Below are 27,134 nucleotides of genomic sequence, written 5' to 3' on the forward strand. Positions count from 1 at the left end.
ATTTTTATCCCTGTGTTATGTAGGTAGGTCTTAACCCCACAGTGCTGTTTTCCAGATAGTAAGTACTGGTAAATGCTTGATTCTTTAAATAATCAAATCCCCTTGTATAAAACAGCCTCAGACTACTGATTACATTGAAAATGAGTTACCTTTTTAAATATATGATGTTAAGTCAGAAAAAGTTTAGGAAATGTTTGAAATTATGTTTAAAGTGCGTTGGGAGTCACTAAATGCTCTTATTATAAAGCATTGGATGAGTATAGTCTGAGTAATTCGCATTCTGTTTTAAGAAAACCTAGTTTTTCATGCATCTTACTGTTTATGATGTTATATCTCCTCAACTATGTGGTGTACAATGATTCAGTCATATATGTGGACATTGTCTGTAAAATGTGTATTGAATGGAATTATTAGTTAAGAAGTAATACTTTAAAACATCACCCCTGATGTAGTATTTTCTTTTTTACACATCTTAACATTTATAACCTCAAATCTCCTGAACTATGTGTTGCACAATGACACAATTTTGCAGGTAAATTCAGTGGTACATCTGGATACTGCCTGCAGAGTGTGCTGTGAATGGGGTTAGTAGTAAAGAAGAAATAAATTAAAACATCGTGCCTGATGCAGAAGTATTACTGCAAGAAGTAAAGAAGTAATAAATTAAAACATTGTGCCTGATGCAGCAGTATTACTGGAAGAACAGCAAAAATATATTAAGTGATAAACTTTTTTCCTTCAATTATTTTGTGGGGGTGTCAGCGAGAAAAAGTTTTGTGAAAGGTTGCAATTATGTGTGCAAGTTGCTAAGTGCTCTCATTCTCAGATACTGGATGAATATGTTCTGGATATTTGCACATAGTGTGTTTTACTTATTTCCCAGCCCCATTCCCACCTATTTGAGAGGCAAGTCAATCTTAACCCCAGAGTGCTGCTTTTTAGATGGAAAGTAATAGGTGTACCAAGTTTGGTTGAAATGAATCCAGTTGTTGAGAAGGAGATATGGAACCCTACATTTTTATAATATATGAGATATAAATATTTAGCTAGTATGTAAACAGCTTGTCAGAAGTGTAATTATTGGTGACAATTAGGGTATTATTATTAGTGTCTGGAGCTAAAAAATTCCAGACACTACTGGATTTGTAGCTAAACAAGTATACTATGGACAGCTTAACCAATTAACATTAGAAGAGCAGCATTTTATTTGAAGTTGGTAACTCTTCCATCTCTAGAATAACTCACTCATATAATGTCATTTTTGATCACTGATAGCAAATCCAGGAACATACGATTTTAGTGGCATAAACAATACTAATGTTGAAACTTCTTGGCAGATTAGTACTGGGTGCCGGACCGAGAATCCATCTCGGGACCTTTGCCTTACAAGGGCAAGTGCTCTACCATATGAGCTACCCAAGCACGACTCATGCCCTGTCCTCACAGCTTTACTTCCACCAGTACCTCATCTCCTACAGGGTGCGATTTGTGCTTTTACCAGTGGGGGGGGATGTCTTAGGGGGTTAGTAGAATTATATACGTTACTAGCTTGGACCGTGGTGTTACGCATGGTTAAACAGCTATTTATAAATAGATGTTAATGCCGAAACTCACTATTCACACGTATGAACTATCAGAAAAGCCATCCCTTGTTATATCTTTAAAAGTACATTATACATAAATCTTATTTACAAAATCATCTATATACAGGTATATGAGGGGAATTCAAAAAGTAGAGGCACATTTGTGAAAAGCTGTACTTATTCTGATGATAGAAAACTGAAACATATTAATAATATTAATAGTAAGACTTATTAAAAACTTTCAGTGTTCGGCTCCACAAATTTAAATGATATGTAAAGTTTTACTCCAGTGCATGGGAAATAAACATCCCAGGTTGGGATGCATAAACTAAAACCAGAGGAGGGGATGGTCTGATGCAGAGGGGGGGAAATCCCCCCCATCCCCCCCTGCAAATCGCACACTGATCTCCTACCTTCCAAACTTCACAGAAGCTCTCCTGCGAAACTTGCAGAACCAGCACTCCTGGAAGAAAGGATATTGCAAAGACATGGCTTTGCCACAGCCTAGGAGATGTTTCCAGAATGAGCACTTGCCTGCAAAAGCAAAGGCCCTGAGTTTGAGCCTCCATCTGGCACACAGTTTTAATCTGCCAGGAAGTTTCATAACAGCACACACTCCACTACAGAGTGAAAATTTCATTCTGGAATACTAATTTAATGTAGCAATAAACATTTATGGGTGATTTGGTTAAAGTAAGTCAGTTACAAACGTTTTCTTACTGTATTACTCACTCCTCCCATATAAATGGTGAGTGTCGTTCATGATGAACTTTATGGAATTCTCAGTTTACTATGCTATATTTGTTTTTAGATTAGTCTCCTTAATTTAATCTTTCCTGTTTTCATGGATTATTTGAAGTATAAGTTTATGCAATTCTGCAATTGACAAATTAACAGATAAATAAATTTTACTTTCTTCAGTTATACAGCTGAACAACACTTAGAGGCTTCTTCAGTATCAGATAAGATAATGCATTACTGATATTCATTTCATGAAGGTCAAACCCAACAAGTCCCCAGTATGTGACGATTGGAGATGCCTCTTCTCTTGGTTCCTTCAGTGCTTCACGTCCCACAAGATTTGCAATACATGGGTGGCTAGCTAGTGAGGACAACTTGGTGGCAATACGTAATGGTAAGTAGTATTTTTTAGCAGAATCAGGTAAACATAGAAAAGTGCTTCTTGTTATCAGTTGGCACCAGATGTACACAAAAACAAAAGCTGGCCATAATGCTAATGTAAATGTCCAACACGTATATGGATATACATTGTATCAGTTAAAACATTTTAATTTTTTTCATTTGATAGCCTTATGCCAATTTCAAATTAGAGTCCATTTAATGGTAATCATAAAAGCTAGGAAAATATATTTATTTAAATGCTAGAAATGATTATGTAAAATGAGCCCATAAAATTTTAAGTAACCAAATTTTTATTTAACAATATTTAATATTCATCATTTGCGTATGATTAAGAGACATGATACAATAATCTTATCTCCCTACTGCCAAAAGTCGTATTAGTGTTGAAAATGCAATCAGTATGAACCTCAGAGATGACTGTGCACTTTCACAATGTGTGAGTAATGTACTGATATTGTGAGCCTGAAAAGATCAGGACGTTTCAAGCAATTACATGAGTACAGATATATTTTGAATCGAACAAACTGTAGAAAATCCTACATTTTTTGTAGATAGCTTCAACAAATAATTGGCTGGGGCTTGCTTGTCACTGTGCTACTCAATCTGCCATCTGAATTATAACAGGGATGCATAAAAAATATTTAATATAACTCAAGCATCCTTTTCTACTATGTAAAATAATCTCGCAATGGTTTGTGTGTGTGGAAAAAATATAGTTGTACCATGATACAGAGTCCATACTAAGTTGTAGGTTCCCTAACTGGCTGGCTAAATCAGCTTAAAAATCAGAGGAACACAAGGGCATACCATCTCCAGTAGGACCATCAGGGGTGGCTCCTGTATAGGTTTGCAGGTTTGTGCTACCCCCAAGGAATAATTTTATACAACTGCCTTTGCCTTCTGAGCATTCTATACTAGTGGAGAAGTAGTGCGCCGTTTATCTCTTTTGAAATGCCAGGGCTCCAAATGCCGAACGCTGTGGAGTTGGACGGAATGTGCCGACAGCGACAGGGGGTTGCACTGTGGCTGCAAACGCATACTTGGGTGTCTCAGAGGGGGTGCGGGGGCAACACTTGGCAACACTGTACTCATATGCTGGCCTTGTGTGAATAAACACCTCACCCGGGCCACCCTGCCAGCTGCAGGAAGGGAAACGGAACTATCGGATCTTCTAACAAAGCGGGATTCTCACGCCACCTTACCAGCTCAGTTGTAGCTGTGAGCGAACTATTTCCTGTGCGTTTTGTTAGTTATTTTAGCATGTGCTACAATGAATTTTGAGGCTCAAGTGACAAGTGAATATGTGAAATAATGAATCAGGTAATTTCATTGCTCTCTGAACTCTTCAGTTCACAGAAGTTTGAAGAAAAATTAGAAATCAAGAGGCTAGGTAGGCCGACTCCTGCTTTAAAATTTCGCAAATCGCTAAAACAAAAAGTCACCAATTCAATAGGAAATTTAACTCTGAATTGTACAACAAGCATGAATGGCTGTGTGGCTGTGACACGAAAAATGCCTTATTTTGTTTTCCTTGATTATTACTTGGAGAAGATCTTTCATGGTCCAAACACGGAGTCTGTGACATTCAACACCTCCATGACAATATCAGAAAACATGAGCTTTCTTCAGCCCATGTAAATAACGTTTTGAATATGGCAAGTCTGAGCAATGTAAATATAGCTACCCAATTAGGCAGTGGGTACAGAAGGTCCGTGGCATTACACAACCAAAAAGTTTCTGATAATAGGTACATATTGAATCTAATTATTAAATGTATTCATTTTTGTGGTATGTTGGAACTTGCCCTTAGAGGACATGATGAGACTGAATCATCTTCCAGTCCTGGTGTTTTTCATTCCTTGATTAATTTTAGTGCAGAATTAGACTCTGTATTAAAATCGCATCTAGAGAAAGTTACAGTTTTCAAAAGAACCTCAAAAGCCACCCAGAATGAACTCCTCCAGTGCATGCTTCCAGTCTGCCAAGAGGAAATTAGAAAGGAAATTAAGGGTGCTGAGTTTTTGGCCATAATAGCTGATGAGAGCAGTGACATAGCCTGTGTTTTCCAGGTTGTTATAGTATATAGGTACATCATTAACAGAAAACCAGTTGAAAGATTTTGGGACTTCATAGCACCAGAAAAGAATGATGCCCAAGCTTTGGCAACGTCCATCATAGAACAGATAAATAATCATTTGGGGAATTGTCCACATAAGCTAATAGCAAAAACATATGATGGTGCAGCTGTCATTAGTGGTTCGTCACGTGGCGTGCAGGCTCTTGTTAAGGAAAAGTTTCCCAATGCTTCATACATTCATTTTATGCCCACCAGTTGAATCTCATTATGATTAAAGCTGCTTCCATTAATAAAAATGTGTGAATATTCTTCACTAAACTCCCGGGACTTTGCAGCTTTTTTTCAGCATCTCCTCAAAGAACAGCAGTTCTCGATGAAATAGTATGAAAACAACTGCCACATTCAGTGCTTGCTCATTGGAATTTTCAGTCAAGGAGCATCAACACTGTTTTCCAGCATAGGGAAGATATAATCATGTGCATGAATAATATGAGCCAGGGGGAAAAACTGTGTAATGAGAACACGACCCTGCAAGCCTGTGGCTTAGTAACAATTTTGGGGGATGAAAAGTTCATTTTTTGGCTTTCATTTTTTCATAAAATCATGATTCATGTGGATATTTTGTATAACCAGCTACAAGAAAGGGATATTGACCCAACTTATGCACAAAATCAGCTGACAGCTTTTGAGCATGAAATTGCAATCATTAGGGAAGGAGTGAGTGAAAATTCAACAGGTTTACATGAGTACCATAAAAGAGGGAGAACAGAAGATGGCAGCAATGTGTAATCCACTGCGGGATGCAAAAGAAGTACGTGATGACATAAGTTATGAGGCAAAAGAAAGATTCAAGTTCACTGGACACCTATTTGCAGTCTCTCTCTTTCTACCAGAGAAATTAACTACTTACTCTTCCAGTTTTCCAGAAACTTCTTTCAGAGCTACTATTGAATGCTACTCGTTTTTGGAAGCAAAGAACTTCAAACAGAACTCTCTGTTATTTATGGAAGAGAGGAGTTCAAAAGCACATGTGGAGCTTTGAGCTCTCTGGATTACATAACAGACAATAATCTTTGTGATACACTGAGCAAATCTGTGAAGCTCCTGAAAGCAATAATTACAATTCCAATGACCACATCAGGAGCAGAACATTGTTTTTCTTCGCTGAAACGCATCAAAACCTTCTTGAGGAATACTATAGACCAAGAAAGACTATCAGCACTCACGATGCTCTGTATTGAATGAGACCTCGTTTTAGGAACTGCAGACTTCAATCAAAGAGTGATTGAAAGATTTGCAAATATGAGGGAAAGAGGAATAGAGTTCCTCTACAAGTGATCACCACCACATCCAAATTCAGAGATAAAATCGAGTGGCATTAGCATCAGTCCTGCTGATAAAGGTTAGTAAGGCATACATACAACTGTTTGAGTACATAGAGCTGCAGTTGATTTTAATTCCTTTTATTCTGCACAAGTAATACTTTTTCTGTGTACACCTTTTGGTTTTATTATGAGTAGATGCAGGAGTGACACAAGTGAGTGGTCTGTTTATATCAGGCATTACAAAAACATGAGCAATGTACTGATTTTCTCTCTTTTGTTGATGTTTTCCTTTGTGAGCAAAGTGCACCATCATCTTCTTTCTTCATCAGCCACCACTGAGGACCACACCTAGTATAACAATGTTGGTGTTATACAGGTAGATGACAACTTCCCTTTTTATTGTCTTATTCATTAATTAAGAAATACAACCACTCAAGGCTCTGTGAAATGTGCGTGGCAGGACAAAAGTAAAATCAACAGCGAAATATCTCTGATCTTATACATGACAGCAAAGTCCAGAAAAATGGGCATTCTGCTTCTATTTCAAACAGATATTGCAGCAGCTCTTGGTGGTTCCATCATGTTATTCTTCAAATTTCTGACATTTTTCAGTCAATGATCCCACATTTATGCCATGAATACTACACTGAAGATATTACTTTCCAGCAGAAGCAGAATAGTGGTCAGCCATGGTCATTTCATAACTGTGAACAGTAATTTCTAGAAAAGATTATTATTATCAACAGACAATAAACATCTGGCACTATAAGTAAAAAATTAATGCAGGAGCTACTAGATATGTAAGAAAATAATGGCTGACAGCCATGAAAGATAACAAAACATTCATGTGAAAGTTGGTTGGGAGATACTTTCATATAAATGTTCTACTCATTTTCTTATTTTGTTATCCTTACCCTCTAAGCCATTTGATACCAGGGAATGAACTTTTTCTGCACCTTCTAAATAAAATTATGCTGCCTAGGATTTCAGTTGGATGAGAACTGAAATTTTTAACATTTCAATCTTTTCAGAAACATGAGAAATAAACTGCTACTTTCTACCATCCATGCTAAATGGCCCAACTTAGTTTTGAAAACATTTGACAGTACACTGAGGTAAAAAGTTATGGGATACCTCCTAATATCATGTCGAATCTCCTTTTGCCTCGCGTAGTGCACCAATTTGACATGGCAAGGACTCAACAAGTTGCTGGAAGTCTCCTGCAGAAATATTGAGCCAAGCTGTCTCTATAGCCATACAAAATTGTGAAAGAGTTGCCGGTGCAGGAAGTTGTGCATGAACTGATCTCTCAATTATGCCCCATAAATGTTTGAAGGGATTCATGTTGGGTGGTTTGGGTGGCCAAATCATGCACTCAAATTGTCCAGATTGTTCTTCAATCCGGTGGCAAACAATTGTGGCCCAGAGACATGACATTGTTGTTTGGGAACATGAAGTCCATGGATGGCTGCAAATAGTCTTCAAGTAGCTGAGCATAATCATTTCTAGTCAATGATTGGTTCAGTTGGACCAGAGGTCTCAGAGCATTCCATGTAAACACAGCCCACACCATTAAGGAGTAGCTGCCAGCTTGCACAGTGCCTCATTGACAACTTGGGCCCATGGCTTCGTGGGGTCTGCATCACATTCAAACCCTGGCATCAGTCTTACCAATTGAAATTGAGACTCAACTGACCAGGCCACAGTTTACCAGTTATCTTGGGTCCAGCTGATATGGCCACAAGGCCAGGAGAGGTGCTGCAGGTGATATTGTGTCTGTCATCCGCTGCCATAGCCCATTAATGCAAATTTTGCCACATTGTCTTAATGGATACATTTGTTGTATGTCCCACATTGATTTCTGCAGGTATTTCACTCAGTGTTGCATGTCTGTTAGCGCTGACAACTTTGTGCAAAAACCAGTGTTCACAGTCACTAAGTGAAGGCTTTTGGTCACTGAGTTGTCCATGGTGAGAGGTAATGCCTGAAATTTGGTATTCTCACCAAATTGTTGACACTGGAGTTCAGAATATTGAATTCCCTAACGATTTCCAAAATGCTATGTCCCATGCATCTATCTCCAATACCATTCCATTTTCAAAGTCTGTTAATTCCTGTTGTATGGCCATAATCACATCAGAAACATTCAGTATCACTTGTGCCCATATGGCCACTCTGAAAATTTTGAAACCACTTATCGAAGTGCAGAGTCACCATAATGTTTATGTTTTCCCTGTAGTCTCCTGAGGTGTTTTGCCTTTCATAAAGTAATGTTTAATCACCACACGAAATTATTTTTTGTCCATTTTTTGACAATTGCTTTACTTCCTTGATTCACGCGAATGCCAAACACAAAGGAATAAACCAATATGGCTGAAACTTAGTGTGTGTTCTTTCCAAAGATGCTACTAACTAAGCATGACCTTGATTCACGCCGGTGGTTCCATCTCTCGGACTTTGCACGGACTTTTCAAATGCCCCTTGTACATTTGTGTACACTCATTATTAACTGCCAGAGTCTGTACCACTCATCAATGCTGTGTAGATCATTCTGCAAATCGATACTGTCTTTTGGCAGTGCTACTTTCTTGTAGACAATCGCATAATCTGCAAACAGTGTTAAAAAGCTTCTGATGGTTTCTAATAGAAAATTTATATACACTGTAAACAGTAACAATCCCATCTCACTTCCTTGGAATATTCCAGAAATTATCTTTAGATGTGTCAACTTTGTTCTGTTAACAGTGGCATATTGAGTTCATTCTGCAAGGAAGTATTGAAAGCAGTTGGAAATCTGGTCTGATATTCAGTAAGCTTGTAGTTTTTTTCACAATATAGCAGTGCAGAACTGTGTCAAATGCCTTTCTGAAGTGAAGGAACATGGCACTATTGTCTACGGTGATGTGAGGCTCATAGAGGAACAGAACATGCTGAGTCTCACAAGATCTCTGTTAATGGAATTGGTGTTGATTTTTATACAGGAAATTTTCATTTTCCAAAACTGTCATAATTCTTTAGCATAAAACATGTTCCATAATTCTATAACAGATTGATGTCAACAATACAGGAATATAATTATGTGCATCTGTCCTATGATCATTCTTGAAAATGGAAACAACCTGTACTTTGTCCAGTGAGTAGGTACTCTTTGTTGCTCCAGTGAACTACGATAAACTGCTGCTGGAAGTGGAGCAAGTTCACATAATCTTTGTATGATCTTAGAAGTACGTTTAGTTCATGATTTAATACAATGCCCTAAATATCATTTATCTTTCATCATGAAGTTTAGTTAGGCACTAATGTTGATAATGGTGGGGTGAAGGAGGGATGCATGGAAGAGGGCATGGGGTACTGGCTAATAGCTGATTGCATTAATGGGTTATGGTCACAGAAACAGTGGGAATCACTGTTCTGCATACATCAGTTGATAGAAAGTGTTTGCTAATGCTGCACAGACACAATTTGCAACCTCTGTTTACTGCTTACATGAATGAGAGGTTATTTGAGAAGAAAATCCATCTACTTTTTTATGAAGAACACTCAGATTTTATTAGGTCAATACCATGTTATTTACAAACTGTCAGATTTTAGTTACCAATAAATCACACAAATTTAAAGGTTGTCAATTCAATTAAATACCTAGGTACTACAGTTATGAACAATTTAAATTGGAATTGTTGCTTAGGAAATGTTCTGGAGAGGATATTATTGGTAAACTCTTAGAAGATGCAACAAATCTACCAAAAAGACTGGTACACTATACTTGTCTGTTCTCTTTTGGCGTATTGCTGTGTAGCATGGGATACTTACCAGATAGGAGTGATGTGGACATCTAGGAAGTTCAAACAGAGCAGCACATTTTGTGCTATTGTGAAATAGTGGAGAGATTGTCATAAATATGGTACAAGAGTTGGGGTGGTAGTCCTGGGGAAGCCGTTTTTCATTGCTGTGAGATATTTTCATGAAATTTCAAACACTAGTTTTTTCCTCTGAATTAAAAATATTTTACTGGCTTCTAACTATTTTTGGAGAAAAGACCATTGTAATAAAATAAATCAGATCTTGCATAGAAACATTTAAATTTTTATTTTTCCCACATTCTATTTGAGAGTCAGATGCCCAAAAAATAGTTTGAAAGTAGTTCTATGAAACCTCTGCCAAGCACTAAAATAAGTGTGAACTGCAGAGTAGTCATGTAGATAGAAGATGTAGAAACAATGATCTAACCATTATAAGCAACCATTATGACTCTATGTGGGCCATGGTAGAAATAGTTGCTCACAATGATCCTCTTCCTGCAAATACCAGAGGACCTGGGTGAGATATCAATGCTTTATTGCCAAACGTTTACACTACTGGCCATTGAAATGGCTACACCAAGAAGAAATGCAGATGATAAATGGGTATTCATTGGACATATATATTATACTAGAACTGACATATGATTACATTTTCATGCAATTTGGGTGCATAGATCCTGAGAAATCAGTACCCAGAACAACCACCTCTGGCTGTAGTAATGGCCTTGATATGCCTGGGCATTGAGTCAAACAGAGCTTGGATGGCGTGTACAGGTACAGCTGCCCATGCAGCTTCAACACGGTACCACAGTTCATCAACAGTAGTGACTGGCGTATTGTTATGAGCCAGTTGCTCTGCCACCATTGACCAGAGAGATCTGGAGAATGTGCTGGCCAGGGCAGCAGTCGAACATTTTCTGTATCCAGAAAGGCCCATACTGGACCTGCAACATGCAGTCATGCATTATCCTACTGAAATGTATGGTTTCGCAGGGATCGAATGAAGGGTAGAGCCACGGGTCGTAACACATCTGAAATGTAACGTCCACTCTTCAAAGTGCCATTAGTGCGAAAAAGAGGTGACCGAGACGTGCAACCAATGGCACCCTATACCATCACGCTGGGTGATATGCCAGTATGGCGATGATGAATACACACTTCCAATGTGCATTCACCGCGTTGTCGCCAAACACAGATGCGACCATCATGATGCTGTAAACGGAACCTGGATTCATCCGAAAAAATGACGTTTTGCCATTCGGGCACCCAGGTTCGTCGTTGAGTACACCATCACAGGCGCTCCTGTCTGTGATGATCAGCTTCAAGGGTAACCGCACCCATGGTCTCCAAGCTGATATTCCATGCTGCTGCAAACATCATCAAACTGTTCGTGCAGATGGTTGTTGTCTTGCAAACGGCCCCATCTTTTGACTCAGGGATCGAGACGTGGCTGCACGATCCATTACAGCCGTGCGGATAAGATGCCTGTCGTCTTGACTGCTAGTGATACGAGGCTGTTGGGATCCAGCACGGCGTCCCGTATTACCCTCCTGAATCTACCGATTCCATATTCTGCTAACAGTTATTGGATCTCGACCAACGCGAGCAGTAATGTCGCGATACAATAAAGCTCAATCGCGATAGGCTGCAATCCGAACTTTATCAAAGTCAGAAATATGGTGATACACATTTTGCCTCCTTACATGAGATGTCACAACAACGTTTCACCAGGCAATGTCTGTCAACTGCTGTTTGTGTATGAGTAATCGGTTGGAAACTTTCCTCGTGTCAGCATGTTGTAGCTGTCAAAACTGGCATCAAACTTGTGTGAATGCTCTGAGAAGCTAATCATTTGCATATCACAGCATCTTCTTCCTGTCGGTTAAATTTTGCTTCTGCAGCACGTCTTCTTCATGTTGTAGCAATTTTAATGGCCAGTAGTGTATTCAGTTGTATACAGACCAGCAATGGCTCTATAGTTACATGGTAAGAATCTGCAGTTTCTCATTACAGGAAGGTAATATATGATATTAGGCCAATATCCAGTAGGATTAATCATCTATCAATGTACACTGCTTATTAAAATGTTGTATGTGACAGAACTATGTTGCATCAAAAGACAGCCTTGTGAATGGAGATAGATGGCACTATACTCCAAAGAAATTGAAGAGCGCGGATAATAGAAATCTGACAACTGTATTAAATTTGTTACAGTCGCTCATAAGCATTTTCTTTTAACTTGCAAAAAATTGTTAGAAGTCAAACAAAACCTGGAATTCTGCACTGTATTTGCAAATGAATCTGTATAAATAAAAAATAGTTTCATACTAAAATTATTGTATCAAAATAACTAGTTTTTGGTGCTCAGTAGAATTTGCATAAAATGCATATTTGGAACTACTAACATGTGTTGAATAGTTTTTAATTATTTCTTTACAAAGTAACGATGTGTATGATGTGAATATAATAGAGGGAAACATTCCACGTGGGAAAAATATATGTAAAAACAAAGATGATGTGACTTAACATACAAAAGCGCTGGCAAGTCGATAGAAACACAAACAAACACATACATACACACAAAATTCAAGCTTTCGCAACAAACTGTTGCCTTATCAGGAAAGAGGAAAGGAGAGGGAAAGACGAAAGGATGTGGGTTTTAAGGGAGAGGGTAAGGAGTCATTCCAATCCTGGGAGCGGAAAGACTTACCTTAGGGGGAAAAAAGGACAGGTATACACTCGCACATACACACATATCCATCCGCACATACACAGACACAAGCAGACATGTGTATGATGTTGTATATACTGTACCAACCTGACTTGTCCTACATTGTTTGTGCAAAATAAGTACCTAAACATGATTTACAGGACCAGTAAAGAAATACACATACAAATACAAATACTAAGCATAATATAATTTGTTGCAACTTTTTTAAAGTAAAGAGCTGTATATGAAACATGGAAGAAAATACAAATTATACCACTTTCAGATAGGAAAGAACTGCTCAAGATGGCAGTGTCAAATCTTTTTTTTTTATTCAGAAGATGAAATTAAAAAATGACAGATATATTTAATGTGATGGGGGAAGTCCACTCATTTTATGCTAGACATGCACAGGTATCTTGACATCAATATGTATGGTAATGTGTAATATACCTACATGCATGTAAAGTGGGCTTGCTCATTTTATCTTCTATATGTATGCTATTTGAATGACTGGACAATGACATAGATCTCTCAAAGTGTCATCACGGAACTCTGAAATAAATAACATAGTGTGCATATGAACAGGAAAAATAAAGATAGCTAACTGAAACACATCAAATGTATACTACTAATTAATATTAACTCTCTAATAGTATAATATTTCATAAAGTTATCTTGGTTCCACATTCTAGGTATCCCTCTTGGCAGGATCCATAGAGTGCTATTCATTTAATGTAATGCAATGTACAAGAATGAGAGTTAAAACTGTTCTATGAACTTTATTTCATGGATTCTGAAATGTGGTTTTTTATGGATTAGCAATGCAGTTATTTTCAATATTCTTCCTTGAAAATTATGAAGAACATGGAATTTACAACTTCTTAGTTGTAAAATAGTTTCTCTATTGTTTTGATTTAGAATTTGTGCATTACAGGTTGGATACAGGCTGGAGATTACAATGTAATAATGGTGGACTGGAGAGGACCAGCAAGCAATATTTTGTATGCACCAGCTCGTAATGCAGTGCCAGAGGTTGGTCAGATAGTTGCACGTTTCATTGACTTTCTGGTGCAGCAGGGTGCTAATGCTGGTAATATGGAAGTTGCTGGTCACAGTCTGGGAGCACATGTTGCAGGAATAGCTGGAAACAGAGCTTCTGCAACAATTGGAAGAATAATTGGTAAATATTTTAGTGTCCAAATAGCATTATGTGAAAGTTTTGACTACTGTTCCAGAATAAATGGAGGCATATGTTTACTTATACTTCAAGTCCCTTATACCTACTGAAACTTATGGGACACACTTGTGAATCTCATGTTTCTACATTTTTTTAAGTGTGCAGCTGCAGTGGAAAATTTTAAAAGGATTTGATAGAGGCTGAAAAATCTGTTTATCACTCCTCATACATAAATATCATACCACCTTCAAACAATGGAAAATACGGGATGGTGTGTAACAATATTATGAGAAGGAAAGTTGCTACTCACCATATAGTGAAGATGCTGAGCCGCAGACAGGCACAACAAAAAGATTCCCCACAGTTAAAGCTTTTGGCCATAAAGCCTTCATCAACAATGGACACACATATGTGCACGCACATGACTGCAGTCTCCACCAGGGGTTTCAGTTGCCTGGCACTGCAGTAGTCTTGTGTGTGACTTGTGTGTGTGTGTGTGTGTGTGTGTGTGTGTGTGTATTGTTGACGAAGGCCTTATGGCCAAAAGCTTTAATTGTGAGAGTCTTTTTGTTGTGCATACCTGTTACTCGGCACCTCCGCTATATGGCAAGTAGCAGCTTTCCTTCTCATAATATTGTTTCATACCAGCTTCGTGTATTTTCATAGCTCAACAGGTTTTAATGTACTGTAAACAATTATTAGTCAGCATCCTGATTATCAAAATATTTCCACCTTTCCTTTCCTTTTTAGATATATATTTCCACCTTAAGTTTGACAGTATCAGTACCTTAAAAATTTCTGTATTTTGTGTTTGAGAAATGTCTTTTGGAAACGGAAGTGTTAACTGTCTGTATTTATTACCTTGTTACATTTACTGATGGTGAAGTTTGGGTTTCTTGTGTTGCTCTAATTGACTGATTATGATGCATCAGAACTGTGGTGGATGATTACACTGAGGTGACAAAAGTTGTGTGATATCTCCTAATATTGTGTCAGACCTGCTTTTTCCCAGTGTAGTGCAGCAACTCAACATGGTATGGGGTCTGCTTCACACTCAAACTCTACTGTCAGCTCTTACCAACCGAAATTGGGACTCATCTCACCAGGCCATGGATTTCCAAATGGTTCAAATGGCTCTGAGCACTATGGGACTCAGCTGCTGAGGTCATTAGTCCCCTAGAACTTAGAACTAGTTAAACCTAACTAACCTAAGGACATCACACACATCCATGCCCGAGGCAGGATTCGAACCTGCGACTGTAGAGGTCTCGCGGTTCCAGACTGCAGCGCCAGAACCGCGCGGCCACCTCGGCCGGCCCATGGTTTTCCAGTCATCTAGGGTCCATCTGATATGGACACGAGCCCAGGAGAAATGTAGCAGGTGATGTCATGCTGTTAGCAAAGGCGCTCACATCGGTCATCTGCTGCCATAGACCAAAAATTCCAAATTTCGCCACAGTGTCCTAAGGGATATGTTCATTTTACGTCCAACATTGATTCCTGTAGTTATATCATGCAGTGTTGCTTGCCTGTTAGCACAGACTTCTCTTCACAAACAGTACTGCTCTCAGTCATTAAGTGAAGGCTGTTGGTAACTGTGTTGCTCCTGGTGAGAGATAATGCCTGAAGTTTAGTATTTTTGGCACACCCTTGGCATTGTGAATCTTAGAATACTGAATTCCCTAATGACTTCCTAAATGAAATGTCCCATGTGTCTAGTTCCAGTTTCTGGGCCAAGTGTTGTTAGATCTACATAAATTTCAGTGTCAATTGTGGCTTCAAGAGAAATACCAAGAGTTCTTCACTGGCAGTTGTGACTTCATAGAAATCTACCAAGGAGAAACACCAATAGTTCAAGTTCAATTCTGATAGTAACAGAGTACCATATGAAACATGACAATAAAGGCCCTTACACAGTTCCTAATTGTGTTTTGTTGATACACTGCTGGCCATTAAAATTGTAGCACTGTGAAGACAGCATGCAACAAACATAAAACTGAACAATGGAAAATCCAGGGTGGAATAATGACAACATTATGAAAAGGATAGGCAGCTACTCACCATATAGCGGAGATGCTTAGTCACAGATCGGCACAACAAAAAGACTGTCAGACAAGTAAGCTTCCGCCCAAAAGGATGTATCTTGTGTGTGTGTGTTGTGTCTAATTCTGATAAAGGCCCTTTTTGGCTAAAAGCTTATCCATTTGTCAGTCTTTTTGTTGTGTTTATGGCTAGAGGACAAATGTAAGGATGTATAGGCTTATCTCTCTAGGGGTAAGATAGATACTGCCTACAGGAAAATTAAAGAGACCTTTAGAGAAAAGAGAGCCACTTGTATGAATATCAAGAGCTCAGATGGAAACCCAGTTCTAAGCAAACAAGGGAAAGCAGAAAGGTGGAAGGAGTATATAGAGGGTCTATAAAAGGAAGATGTACTTGAGGACAATATTATGTAAATGGAAGAGGATGTAGATGAAGATGAAATGGGAGATATGATACTGCATGAAGAGTTTGATAGAGCACTGAAAGACCTAAGTCGAAACAAGGCTCCGGGAGTAGACAACATTCCATTAGAACTACTGACAGCCTTGGGAGAGCCAGTCCTGACAAAACTCTACCATCTGGTGAGCAAGATGTATGAGACAGGCGAAATACCCTCAGACTTCAAGAATAAAGCCGTCTACATGCTGCATATAAGGAAAGATTTTGCGGGAGGTGTCTTACTAAAAAAATACATTTGAAATGTCTTTAAAAAATTGTGTTATGCTCCATGTAATAATGAGAAACATCTACTAGCATGTGCTGGAATTTGAAGATTCCAAACTATCATTCTGCAGTATTGCTGCTCATGATGATTGTGATACCACAACCTTCATGTGAATGTGGAATCACTGGGTTCAGGAAAGCCATAGTCAGCAAGACAAGTATTCACAGGGTCAGGGCAGTGACATCTGCAGCACTACTGAGTGTCAGCATGGCAACTGTTGTTGCAGCTTTCATTGCTGTGGCAGCAGAGAGGAGCACACTGACTGGTGCACCCAGTGACAACACTGGACGCGAGAGTAGTATCACATCATCTTTTCAAACATGTTGCAGTTCTGCATACAGAATCACAATGGACATATCCATATGAGGAGGTTACGAGGAGAATGGACATTGTCATACTGCATTTGTGATCATCATTAAATGGGCCCAACACCTGCCACAGTGGTATGGAGTGCTATGGGCACACTACATGTCCATCTCTGGTTCTCATAGCCAGTAATTTGGACAGCAGACATTACACTTCTGATATTTTAGGACTGGTGTCTGTGTCCTATCTTCCACATCTCTGTGAAATTATCTTGCAATACCATATGCTCACCATGTTATCCTGACCTACTATGATACGGTGGATATTCCAACTGTTGCCATGGCCCCCACAGTATCTAGATCTCTCTCCCACAGAAAACATTTGGTCAATGGTTGCCAAGAGACTGGCAAGCCATCTTTAAGACTGATAAACTCTGGCGTGGGCATGAGATCACATACAAGTTGTGATAAAAAAGTAATGGGAATTTTTTAATTTCGTGAGCTTTATACTTCCGATTTTCAAAATTTTTATCCTTATGGCACACACTATCCCCAAGTATGTTTGCATTTTCAGCGCATTTTGAATATTTAGTTCATTGTTGACAGTTGGAAAGTTTATACGTGTTTTTGGGTGCTCGGTGAATTTTTACTTTTGAAAAAGATGGAGCAAAGAATCTGCATTAAATTTGTTTGAAAAATGGAATAAAGAACAGTAGTGCACTCAAAATGTTGACTGTGGCTTTTGGCACATCTCCTATGAGTAAAACAAGAGTTTATGAGTGATAACATTTCCAAGAGGGCCGAGAGTATATTGAAGATGATGACTGCCCTTGATGCCCTAGTGCATCAGTTACTGATGACAATTTGAAAGAAATAAAGAAAATGATTCTGGAAAATCATTGAATTGCCATCATTGAGGTAACTGATGATGTTGGCATATCCTTTGGCTCATGTCAATCAATTTTTTTGGGATGTTTGGGCATGAAACTTGTAGCAGCAAAGTTTGTTCCGAGATTGTTGGATTTTGGCCAAAAACAATCTCACACATATGTGTCAACAATGATCCAGAACTTCTAAAGAAGGTTGTAACAAGTAACGAAAAATGGGTATATCGGTATGACATTGAAGTCAGGGCCCCTTTTTTCCAGTGGAAGCTGCCTGAAGAGCCAAAACCGAAAAAAATTCGACAAGTTTGATCACATTTGAAGGTACTTCTCACTGCGCAATGGGATAGCGCATCATGAGTTCGCTACTTGTGGTCATATTTTCAATAAGTTATTGACCAATTGCTTGAAGCACTCTGAAGACAATGACCAAAATTGTGGCAAAACCACTCGAGGAAATTGCATTATGATAATGCTTCCACTCACACCTCAAAGCTGGTTCATAATATTTTGGCAAGAAACAAAATAATTATGTTGGCTTAGCCACTGTATTTGCCAGACATTGCCCCTCTGACATCTTTCTATCAAAAAATGAAGAGATTCCTGAAAGGATGTCGTTTTGTCAGTATTGATGAAATAAAAACAGAACTGCTGAAGGAACTGATCACCATAAATCCATAATGATTAGTGCTTTCCAGAAGGGCTTCCAAGGTTGGAAATAAGTAGTGGGACAAGTGCATTATATCTGAGGGGGATTATGTGGAAAGGGACAAAGTTGATGTTGATAAGTGAATAAAGATTCTTTAAGAAAAACAAACTTTTTGACCATGCCTTGTACCACTATCTTTCACCCAGATTCAACTTGATGCAAGGCCTAGTCAGATTAAAGCCATTGTTGGTGACAGAGTTGGTAGCTTTTTGTATTAAATTCCTCATCTTGTATACTTCCAACAAATTCTTCAAACTGCACTATAGGTGCACATTTTGCTATTTGCTTTCTGTCCTGGTGTTGAAATTTTGACGGACAGCTGTACACTTACAACAATAAATTAATGGGCTGCTGCTCATTTGTGATTAATTTAATAACTATAGCAAATGCTGACCAAGGGGAACAAAATGTGGACCAATGCAGGAAGTGGAGGTGCTGACTGCACAATATGACATGAATATTCCATGTATTTTGTCCCTCATAAGTGGGCTTTATAACCACGTCGAGTTGGTCACATATGTAAAAATTTCCTGGATCGCATTGAATAACTATAGCTGTTGAGCCTAACAGATGCAGAAGAACAAAATACTTATTGTTATATCTTTCTGTAGCATGGAACTTATACAGCTGTTGGTAAGAGTTATCATTAAAACAGCATGTGTGTGCCACCCACGAAAGCTCTGGAACCGTATAATGTGAATTTAGAAATGGCATTAAATACAGACTAAATAATTTTCTATTGTAGTGGTTTGCTGAAAGTACAATGTGCATTCTTCATTGGTATAAAAATATGTGCAATTAACAAAAGAAAATAATCATTCCATTTTTGTCATTTGTCTTTCATCAGCTATGGATCCTGCAGCACCACTGTTTGGAGGCACAGCAGCAGCAGACCGTGTTGATTCATCAGATGCAGCATTTGTTGAGGTCATCCACACCTCAACCCTGGGGTGGGCTGATCCACTTGGCCATGCAGACTTTTTTCCAAATGGTGGTACATTTCAGGAAGGCTGTTCTGCTGTTAATTTGGGTGAGGCACCTTCAGTATTTCCCCATACGTTTTATTAAATTGTGGATAAATTTTCTCTAGCTAATATTAGGGTCTCCTGAAAAGTAATACCTCCAAGTTTTTTATGTGAAGACTCTTAAAGCTTTTTAAATAAAACATTCTACATTTATATTCTTCATGTCTGCATATTTATTTCTCAACATAGTCATCCTGGCAATGGACACATTTCTCCCAACAATAGAAGGAGAGGGCGCCACATTTGTGGACGAACTCCTCTGCAGTTAGAAACTCAATTACGGCATGCTGTTTCTCATGCACCGACAAAGTTACATTACACACTGCCATGTTACAAGCTACAATTCGGAGCCCTCTACTGGCAGAGTGCTATTAATATGTGGAGGTTAAGAATAAAGATGGAGAACGTTAATAATGTTTGTTTTATTTTAAAAGTTTTGAAGAGTTTTGGAGGCATTACTTTTCATCACACCCTTGTAGAATTTGAAAAACAATTTGCATGTTACTATTTTGAAACCAGTGGTGCTTGCAAGTAGGGTACCAGATGCCCAGATGCATGCTGTCAGTAACATCAGCATGCACTAACATGTACTAGGACTGCAACAGTAAGGAGGATATAGATCTAGAATGAACTTTGTGCAAATAGATCAGGCATGTTATAGCAAATAAATAATTCTGATTTCAGAATTGTGTGCGATCTCTGGCAATTCAGTATGGTATGAAACCAGCATATTCTGAAATCAGAGGATCTAAGTAAGGAAATAATATATCAAAAATCTTCTCAAAGGCTTAAGTTCAGCATAGTAGCATTCATAAACAAAACAAGTTATTATCCATGAAACACGCATAAACACGCATGTAACTAAACTAAATCTCACTAGATGAAGACAAATAATTGAATATATTCATAGTCGGTATGGAGTACTGGGTTAATTTTTTGAAAGGCTGATAGTTAAAAGTTTATTGTAATGAGGTTCGTGGAGTCTCTGTGAAAAATATGTTTATGTCAAAACAGACTTTCTGTTACTTGCAGCCAATATTGCCATTGAATATATATACTGACATATAGGAATAGTAATTATATCATTGTTTGGGTGTTTTCTTTGAGATAGCACAATGATTAAGATACTGGATGGGAAGAGCAGAATTCTAGTGGTGGGAACAAATGAGTCAAAACAGTTGATTCAACCAGTTATTGGGAAATAATCAACTCATTTGGATGTAGTTTTTTGTATCAGTTTAATTACTGTAGTGGTTCATGTTATTTAATATAGCAACACATCAAAAACTTTTCTACTCTATCAATGTAAGATATTTGTGGAGAAACATGATTTTAATTAGTAGTATAAAAAGAACTGCCCACTATGTGGGCATTTTTTTGGATTTATGTGCAGACATGAAGGGAGAAATGTGAGCACAGTGCATCAACAATATGCAACGATAAGTGAGTGTCTTTACTTGCAATGGAGAAGTCATTTACACTTCCCAGTCATGCTTAGGGGATGCTGTTGACTCCTGAGAAGAAGCTGTCTGATGACAATGTGCTAGCCCCACAACAAAAGAATCTATATTATGCAATCTCATACTTACTATCTGTCATTCATTGAGTTATCATGTCCAGACTGGCTAGGAGCATGTTGTGAATGAGCTATCTATTCACTTAAGTTGTAATAGTTTATGAAAATCTTAAATACAGAAGAGTTCTTTAAAGAGTGGTTACATGTTTTCGTAGCTGGTCGCTAGCAAATGCAGGCTCTCTTACATCCTTCAACACTCTGCAGATGGTGACAAAGCTCCACGGTACAGTTATTGGCACTGCATAGCACGACCATTGCTTCATGAATCAATGAAAAGGCAATGATAAAATATATTCAGTGTAACCAGCATTATGAACAACATCAATGAAATATCACTTCACGAAGTAGCTACAGACAGCAATGCAGATACAGACATGAGCCACCATACCATTTCGTTGATCATTCCTCCTCTTGAGTGAAACCAGTGTATGGGAGCAACTGAGTAAAAACAATCAGTTCAGTTGATTGTAGTTTTGCATACCAGCTGGACTATTCATTCATTCTCTTGAGTGAAACAAGTGTCTAGAAGCAACCAAATGAAAACTAACAACAAAGTCTGTTGCAATTTTGCATACTGACTGAATTTTTCATTCTTTCTTTTCAAGTGAAACCAATATGCAGTTTTTCTCAGTTGAACCATTTATTTGTTCTTTCTACTGAAGCCACTCTTGATTGTTTCAGTTGACTCAGCTATAAATTCATTCTTCTGAATGAAACTAGTCTCTAGAACGCTCAGTAATTGAACTAAAGTAGCGGTATATGACCACATACACATACCCCAGAGGGTAACCCTATCCATGGGGGAATGTGAAGATATTTCAGAGAGTATCCCAAGCTAAAATAACCGTTATGCATATTCACTTAACCATATACTGAGTATTCTTCTTTTCATCATTTAAAACTGATCGATATATTGCTTTGGTTTAAGTTGTTCCAGATGCAATTAATATGTTAATTAATTATTTCTCATTGAGTGAATGAAGTCAGGTGTAAAAACTCCCTTAGCAGAATGTGAAAAAGAAAGGAACACTGCCAAGTGACAGTTTGCATTTCATTTTATTGAAAAGCTGTGATGATGTCCATTAATCAAAAATCATTTGGATATAGCCCGTAAACATTCAGCATTTATTTGCCTAGTAGGCAAATATATTGTGCAGAAAATTACATCACTTCTTATGTAGGCACACAAATTAGTGCTTCATGGACTGAGGAAGTACTGCCCATGTTCACAAACTGATACTTCAGTTTAACAGTTATGTCTACCTCTAGCCATCACTGTAAACAGTCTGGAATAATATTTACACCCTTCTGTACAGCTGGAAGTGACCACTGAAGTTGCCCAATCCCCAGTGCATCCAGTTCTGAGTGGCAACATTAGATCATTTGGCAATGTTAACTACTCTATGTAACCACCTGTCATCACTGTTAATTGTTGTTTCAATATTTGCTTTCTATTTAGTGCCAATAAGAAGTGCTTAGTTCAATTTTCGTCCATGTTTACCAACAAGCTTTTAGGTAATAGTGAACTTTGTCTAAGGATCAAAAAATGATCAATAATATGGGACTGCAACAAAACATATGACTGGAGAAAAAAGAATCCTCAAGATAAATTCAGTGCACTATACGGTATCCGCAAGGATGAGTAATATTTTAATACTATATAAATCAAAGAAAATTGATGATTGATGGCAAACATTTCTTGTGAAAAAAATTCTTCTGAAAACTGACAGTAAATGCTTAAAAAGCAAGTGATTAATTCATCAAACAATTTAAAACATTGTATGGTATATGCTTTTTGTTCTTGTCATCTCATCATTTACCAATTGAGAATTAGGTGATGGCTGCACTACTGGGAAAGAGGAAGAGAGAGCATCAGTAAATTTAAATAAAAAATTAATTGTTCATTTATTTAAATTCAATTTTGCAATGTTGCAAATGTTATTAACCTTTTCAAATCAATCAAAAATCCACATTTAGTGCCAGAAGTATGAAAACTTTCTGTTTAAGTAAATAAATACATAAATTTGGAAAATACTTCATTTTTAGAAATAGGTTTTATTTGCCTCTCCTTGAAATAAGATACATTATTAGTATCTAAAAAGGTAGACAACTCAAGTCACGCTTTATAACCCAAAAGGCTGGAAAAGTATGTAAGTGGAAATTCTGGAGATGCCATCAAAACATTCAAAATTAAAAAAAAAATAAAATAAAAATTATAAGAATGATGGAAGGGGTAGATAATGGCAAATCATGTAGGCCATTGTTTCAAACAAGGATGAACCTGCCATTTCCTTGCATATATACACCTGAAAATATAATGTATTTAAAGCAAAACTTACATGCAAAAAGACCACTCACCACTCGAAATCACACAATACACAGCTAAGATGCAAGACAAAAATTGGATGTACATGTTCAAAGCGCCAACACAAAGCTAATTCAAAACAGCCTTATCCATCCTAGTATCAAACTATACAGTGCCTTACCAGATACCATTAAACACATACAAAACATTGGTCACTTAAAATCTAAACTGAAGCCGTACACAATAAATGAATACCTACAAAACCAAATTTTTGTGTGTTTACCCAATGTAGTCTCATTCAGAAGAACATTTGTATTTTACCTCTCCGTATACAGCGTAACAACATTTATTTAAGTATTCATCATTAATTGATATATTAAAGTGTGTTATTATGTACAAAGGTATATCATATGTAAAACTGTTAATATTAGCAAAAAAAAATCCAAATATCTCTTGCACATTGTGCAGCTGTAGATGAAAATGGATCAATAAATCAGTCAATCATAAGTGAAATTACCCAAACTCATAGAGTGAATGGAAACACTGATGTAACTGAAGTAATCAACAGAGAGTTGTGTCAGCCACTTTTCTCACATTGAGTGAAACCTTCCAAACCCAGAGAGTGGTTGAGAAACATTCATATAGCTCATGTGCTTGGAGACACTAGTTTCATTTGGTTGTTTCATCAGACCAGAAACACTGATTTAAAAAAAAAAAAAATACTACAGAATTCAAAGAAGTTAGGTCATTAGAGGTAGACAGTACATATCCCATCCATTCATCTTAATTTAGGTTCTTTGCCAAACAGACTTTTCAGGCAACCATTAACAGCACTGGCATACCTGGAAATATACATGATTACACAGTGCTGTGTTATAAAGTTATTTATTTAGAACCAGTTTTGATCATAGACCATCTTCACAGTAGAACAGTTATCAATATCAATATCAACATGATATGACATAAATGTTTTCAAGTGTGCAGGATAACATGAACAAGTCAAAATGTGAGAAACATTTAACATAGGTATTCAGTATCTGAGCAATTGCTCGATCAACAGCCAGTATTTCACTTGCTATTTATCAAGCCATAGTTTTGGTACTGAATACCTAATTTACATGTTTCTTGCATTTTGACTTGACCATGTTATCCGATATACTTGAAGATATGTGTCTTGTAATGTTGCCATTTTTCTGCTGTGAAGGTGGTCTATGACCGAAGCAAGTTGTAAATAAACAATTTTATTAGACAGCGCTGTGTCACTGTGTATTTTTATAGGTTTTTTTGTATCTTCCAAAATTGTTTCACTGAAATATCAGGAAGGTCATCAATATCCCGCACTCTTTGTGGCCAATCTGAGCTTATAATTTCTCTTATATGACCTTGTTATCAAAATACATAATTTTCTCAGGCATTTGTTTGTTTATAATTTTCTGAAATCTTGTCACTACTCTTTCTCTACATAAGTCATGTCAGTAGGGTCAAATTTTTCCGAAAGTATGTGGGTTCATATATTCCAAATGTGTGGAACACATGGCAAGGGCAATTTGTTCGTTAGCAATCAGATGTTCACTGTTTGTAGTTGGTCAGCTTTTCCTCAGGCTTACCTTTTCAACTTTTCCCTTTTTTGAACTGCCACATTCTAAACCTCGAGAGTCAGTATTATGTCCATGCTTGTCATAGTCTTGCCACAATCATGGCTTAAATAAGTGCATTTCATCTGTATCATATTTTAAAAATATTGTGAAGTTAACAAAATGACACAAGAACATTACACACAGTCCCAAATGAAAAAGCAGTTATAATTTCCTGACAACATTTCAGAACTTAATATGTTATGATACATGGTAATATAACATCTTGTTTTAAGTAAATTACCTCTTGGAATCTGATGCATCTTTTATTATTTCCCAAACAGAGTGCAGTCATAATCGATCCTATGAGTTGTATGCTGAGTCAATCACATCATCTGCTTTTGTCAGCTATCAGTGTGATAGTTGGAATAATTTTCAAAATGGAAACTGCAATGGAAATGCTCAAGTGGCAATGGGTGCTCCCACTCCATCTGGGTTAGTATTACTGTAATTAGTTAAAATAGTTGTACAAAACTTTCTAAGTATGTTATAAAAATTTACAAAAATCAAATCTTCAGTCAAGATGGATTTTTTCATGTTGTAATGCATGATTTAGTGAGACAGTAGTATTAATAATATACTTTTTACCTTACTCATTGGTTGTTGTTTTCTTTTATAATGATGGATCAAACACTTCTATTTTTGTCAGTTTTCAAATAATGTCTAAATATATCAAGAGAAACAGAGATATAATAAGTCATAAAATTTGTTGATTTGTAATATGTGGCATTTTTAATACCCCACTTCGGAAAAAAAAAAAAAAAAAAAGGTTCTGTTACCATTTGATTTCCTATAAGCTCTTAATTGAGTTTGACAGTTGTCAGAATAGAGTGAATTGATGAATTGATATTTAATCCAATGACAGTAAACCAATTAAACCAAAATAAATACTGAAATGATGGATTTCACATAGCTGAAGGGCAATGTATAATAAATACATTAAATGCCTCCATTGAGATTAATTTTGTAGTAAACTTTTTCAGTATTTCTCAGTAGACTTTATGCAGTGGAATCAGACCTCCTGCTTATGAGAGGAAATAAACCCACTGACAGATAGAAGAAAAATAACATGAGAGAACTCATTTTATTAATTATGCTTAAGAAGACATATAGTTTGTCTCCACACATCCATTTTGTGCTATATAATATTAGATACAAAGTTATTATAATAAGTAAATCCTGCTGGTGGTTTGTTGTAGGACAACTGGAACATTCTACCTAAAAACTAATGGCTCACCTCCGTATGCCCAAGGGTAAGGCACTCAACTGTGGTGGTCTACGAAACCAGGATTCTGGCTATTTTTACAGCTGATTCTACTCTCATTTCTACTCTCATCTGAATCATCATGTGAATTAAAAGAGTTGAAGGTGACTTGTAAATAAAGCAAGAAGTTACTTCTCTTACCACAGTGTAAAACATTAAATAATATTTTCAATAAAAAAATGTGACAGAATTTGTTATATTTATTTATTTCCAACCTACTCTATGCAGACCAAGATTGCACAAGCCAAAGGAGTGTACTAGATGCAAAATATGAAAGCTATGTAATGACTACAAATTAAAAAACATTATACCCATAATAAAGTTATAACGAAGTCATCGTTATCATTGCTCTTATACATAGACTACGAGCTAAACAGACAGAAAGATGCCATTTATCCCCTGAAATCCTACCAATAAAGTTTTAAGAGCCAGATTTAAGTGGGAATCTAGAAATCCAATACAGCATCAGACTGTGAAAACCAGGTTAGATTAATTGCATAGGGCACAGGTGCATTTAAGTATTCTTCCCCCGCTCCAAACATGACTGGAATGAGAAAAGGCCATAATATATGGTACTGTGCTATGTACTCTCTTCAGTGCACTTCACAATGGTTTGCAGTGCTTGTATGTAGATGTAGGATAGAAGTCGATGTGCTACCATGATTAGCATGCAATAATATTCATTCCACGTGTTTTTGGAATCGAGGGTTTTTGGCATGTAGGTCATTCTCTCCACGATATCCCATTACATTTGAGTGCTAAATACGTTTCAGTATTCTGTATCAGATAGACATCAGTGAGACTCGACAGTAGTTTTATGGATCACTTCTGCTTCCCTTCTTCTAGAGGG

At 37.3% G+C, this 27,134-nt stretch overlaps 1 protein-coding gene across 1 annotated transcript in view; it reads left to right on the plus strand.

Annotated features, from left to right (window-relative positions):
- LOC126417096 (lipase member H-like) overlaps positions 1-26,328 on the plus strand; it is a 45,728-nt gene extending 19,400 nt beyond the window's left edge. The window contains exons 3-7 of the mRNA XM_050084991.1: positions 2,582-2,718; positions 13,573-13,818; positions 19,328-19,510; positions 25,305-25,455; positions 26,220-26,328. Coding sequence (XP_049940948.1) covers positions 2,582-2,718; positions 13,573-13,818; positions 19,328-19,510; positions 25,305-25,455; positions 26,220-26,277 — 775 coding nt within the window. The 3' untranslated portion in view covers positions 26,278-26,328. The remainder of the gene's footprint in view (positions 1-2,581; positions 2,719-13,572; positions 13,819-19,327; positions 19,511-25,304; positions 25,456-26,219) is intronic.
- The last annotated feature ends 806 nt before the right edge of the window (positions 26,329-27,134 follow it).

The sequence above is a fragment of the Schistocerca serialis genome, chromosome 8 (genome assembly GCF_023864345.2).
Source record: "Schistocerca serialis cubense isolate TAMUIC-IGC-003099 chromosome 8, iqSchSeri2.2, whole genome shotgun sequence".
Lineage (NCBI taxonomy): Eukaryota > Metazoa > Arthropoda > Insecta > Orthoptera > Acrididae > Schistocerca > Schistocerca serialis.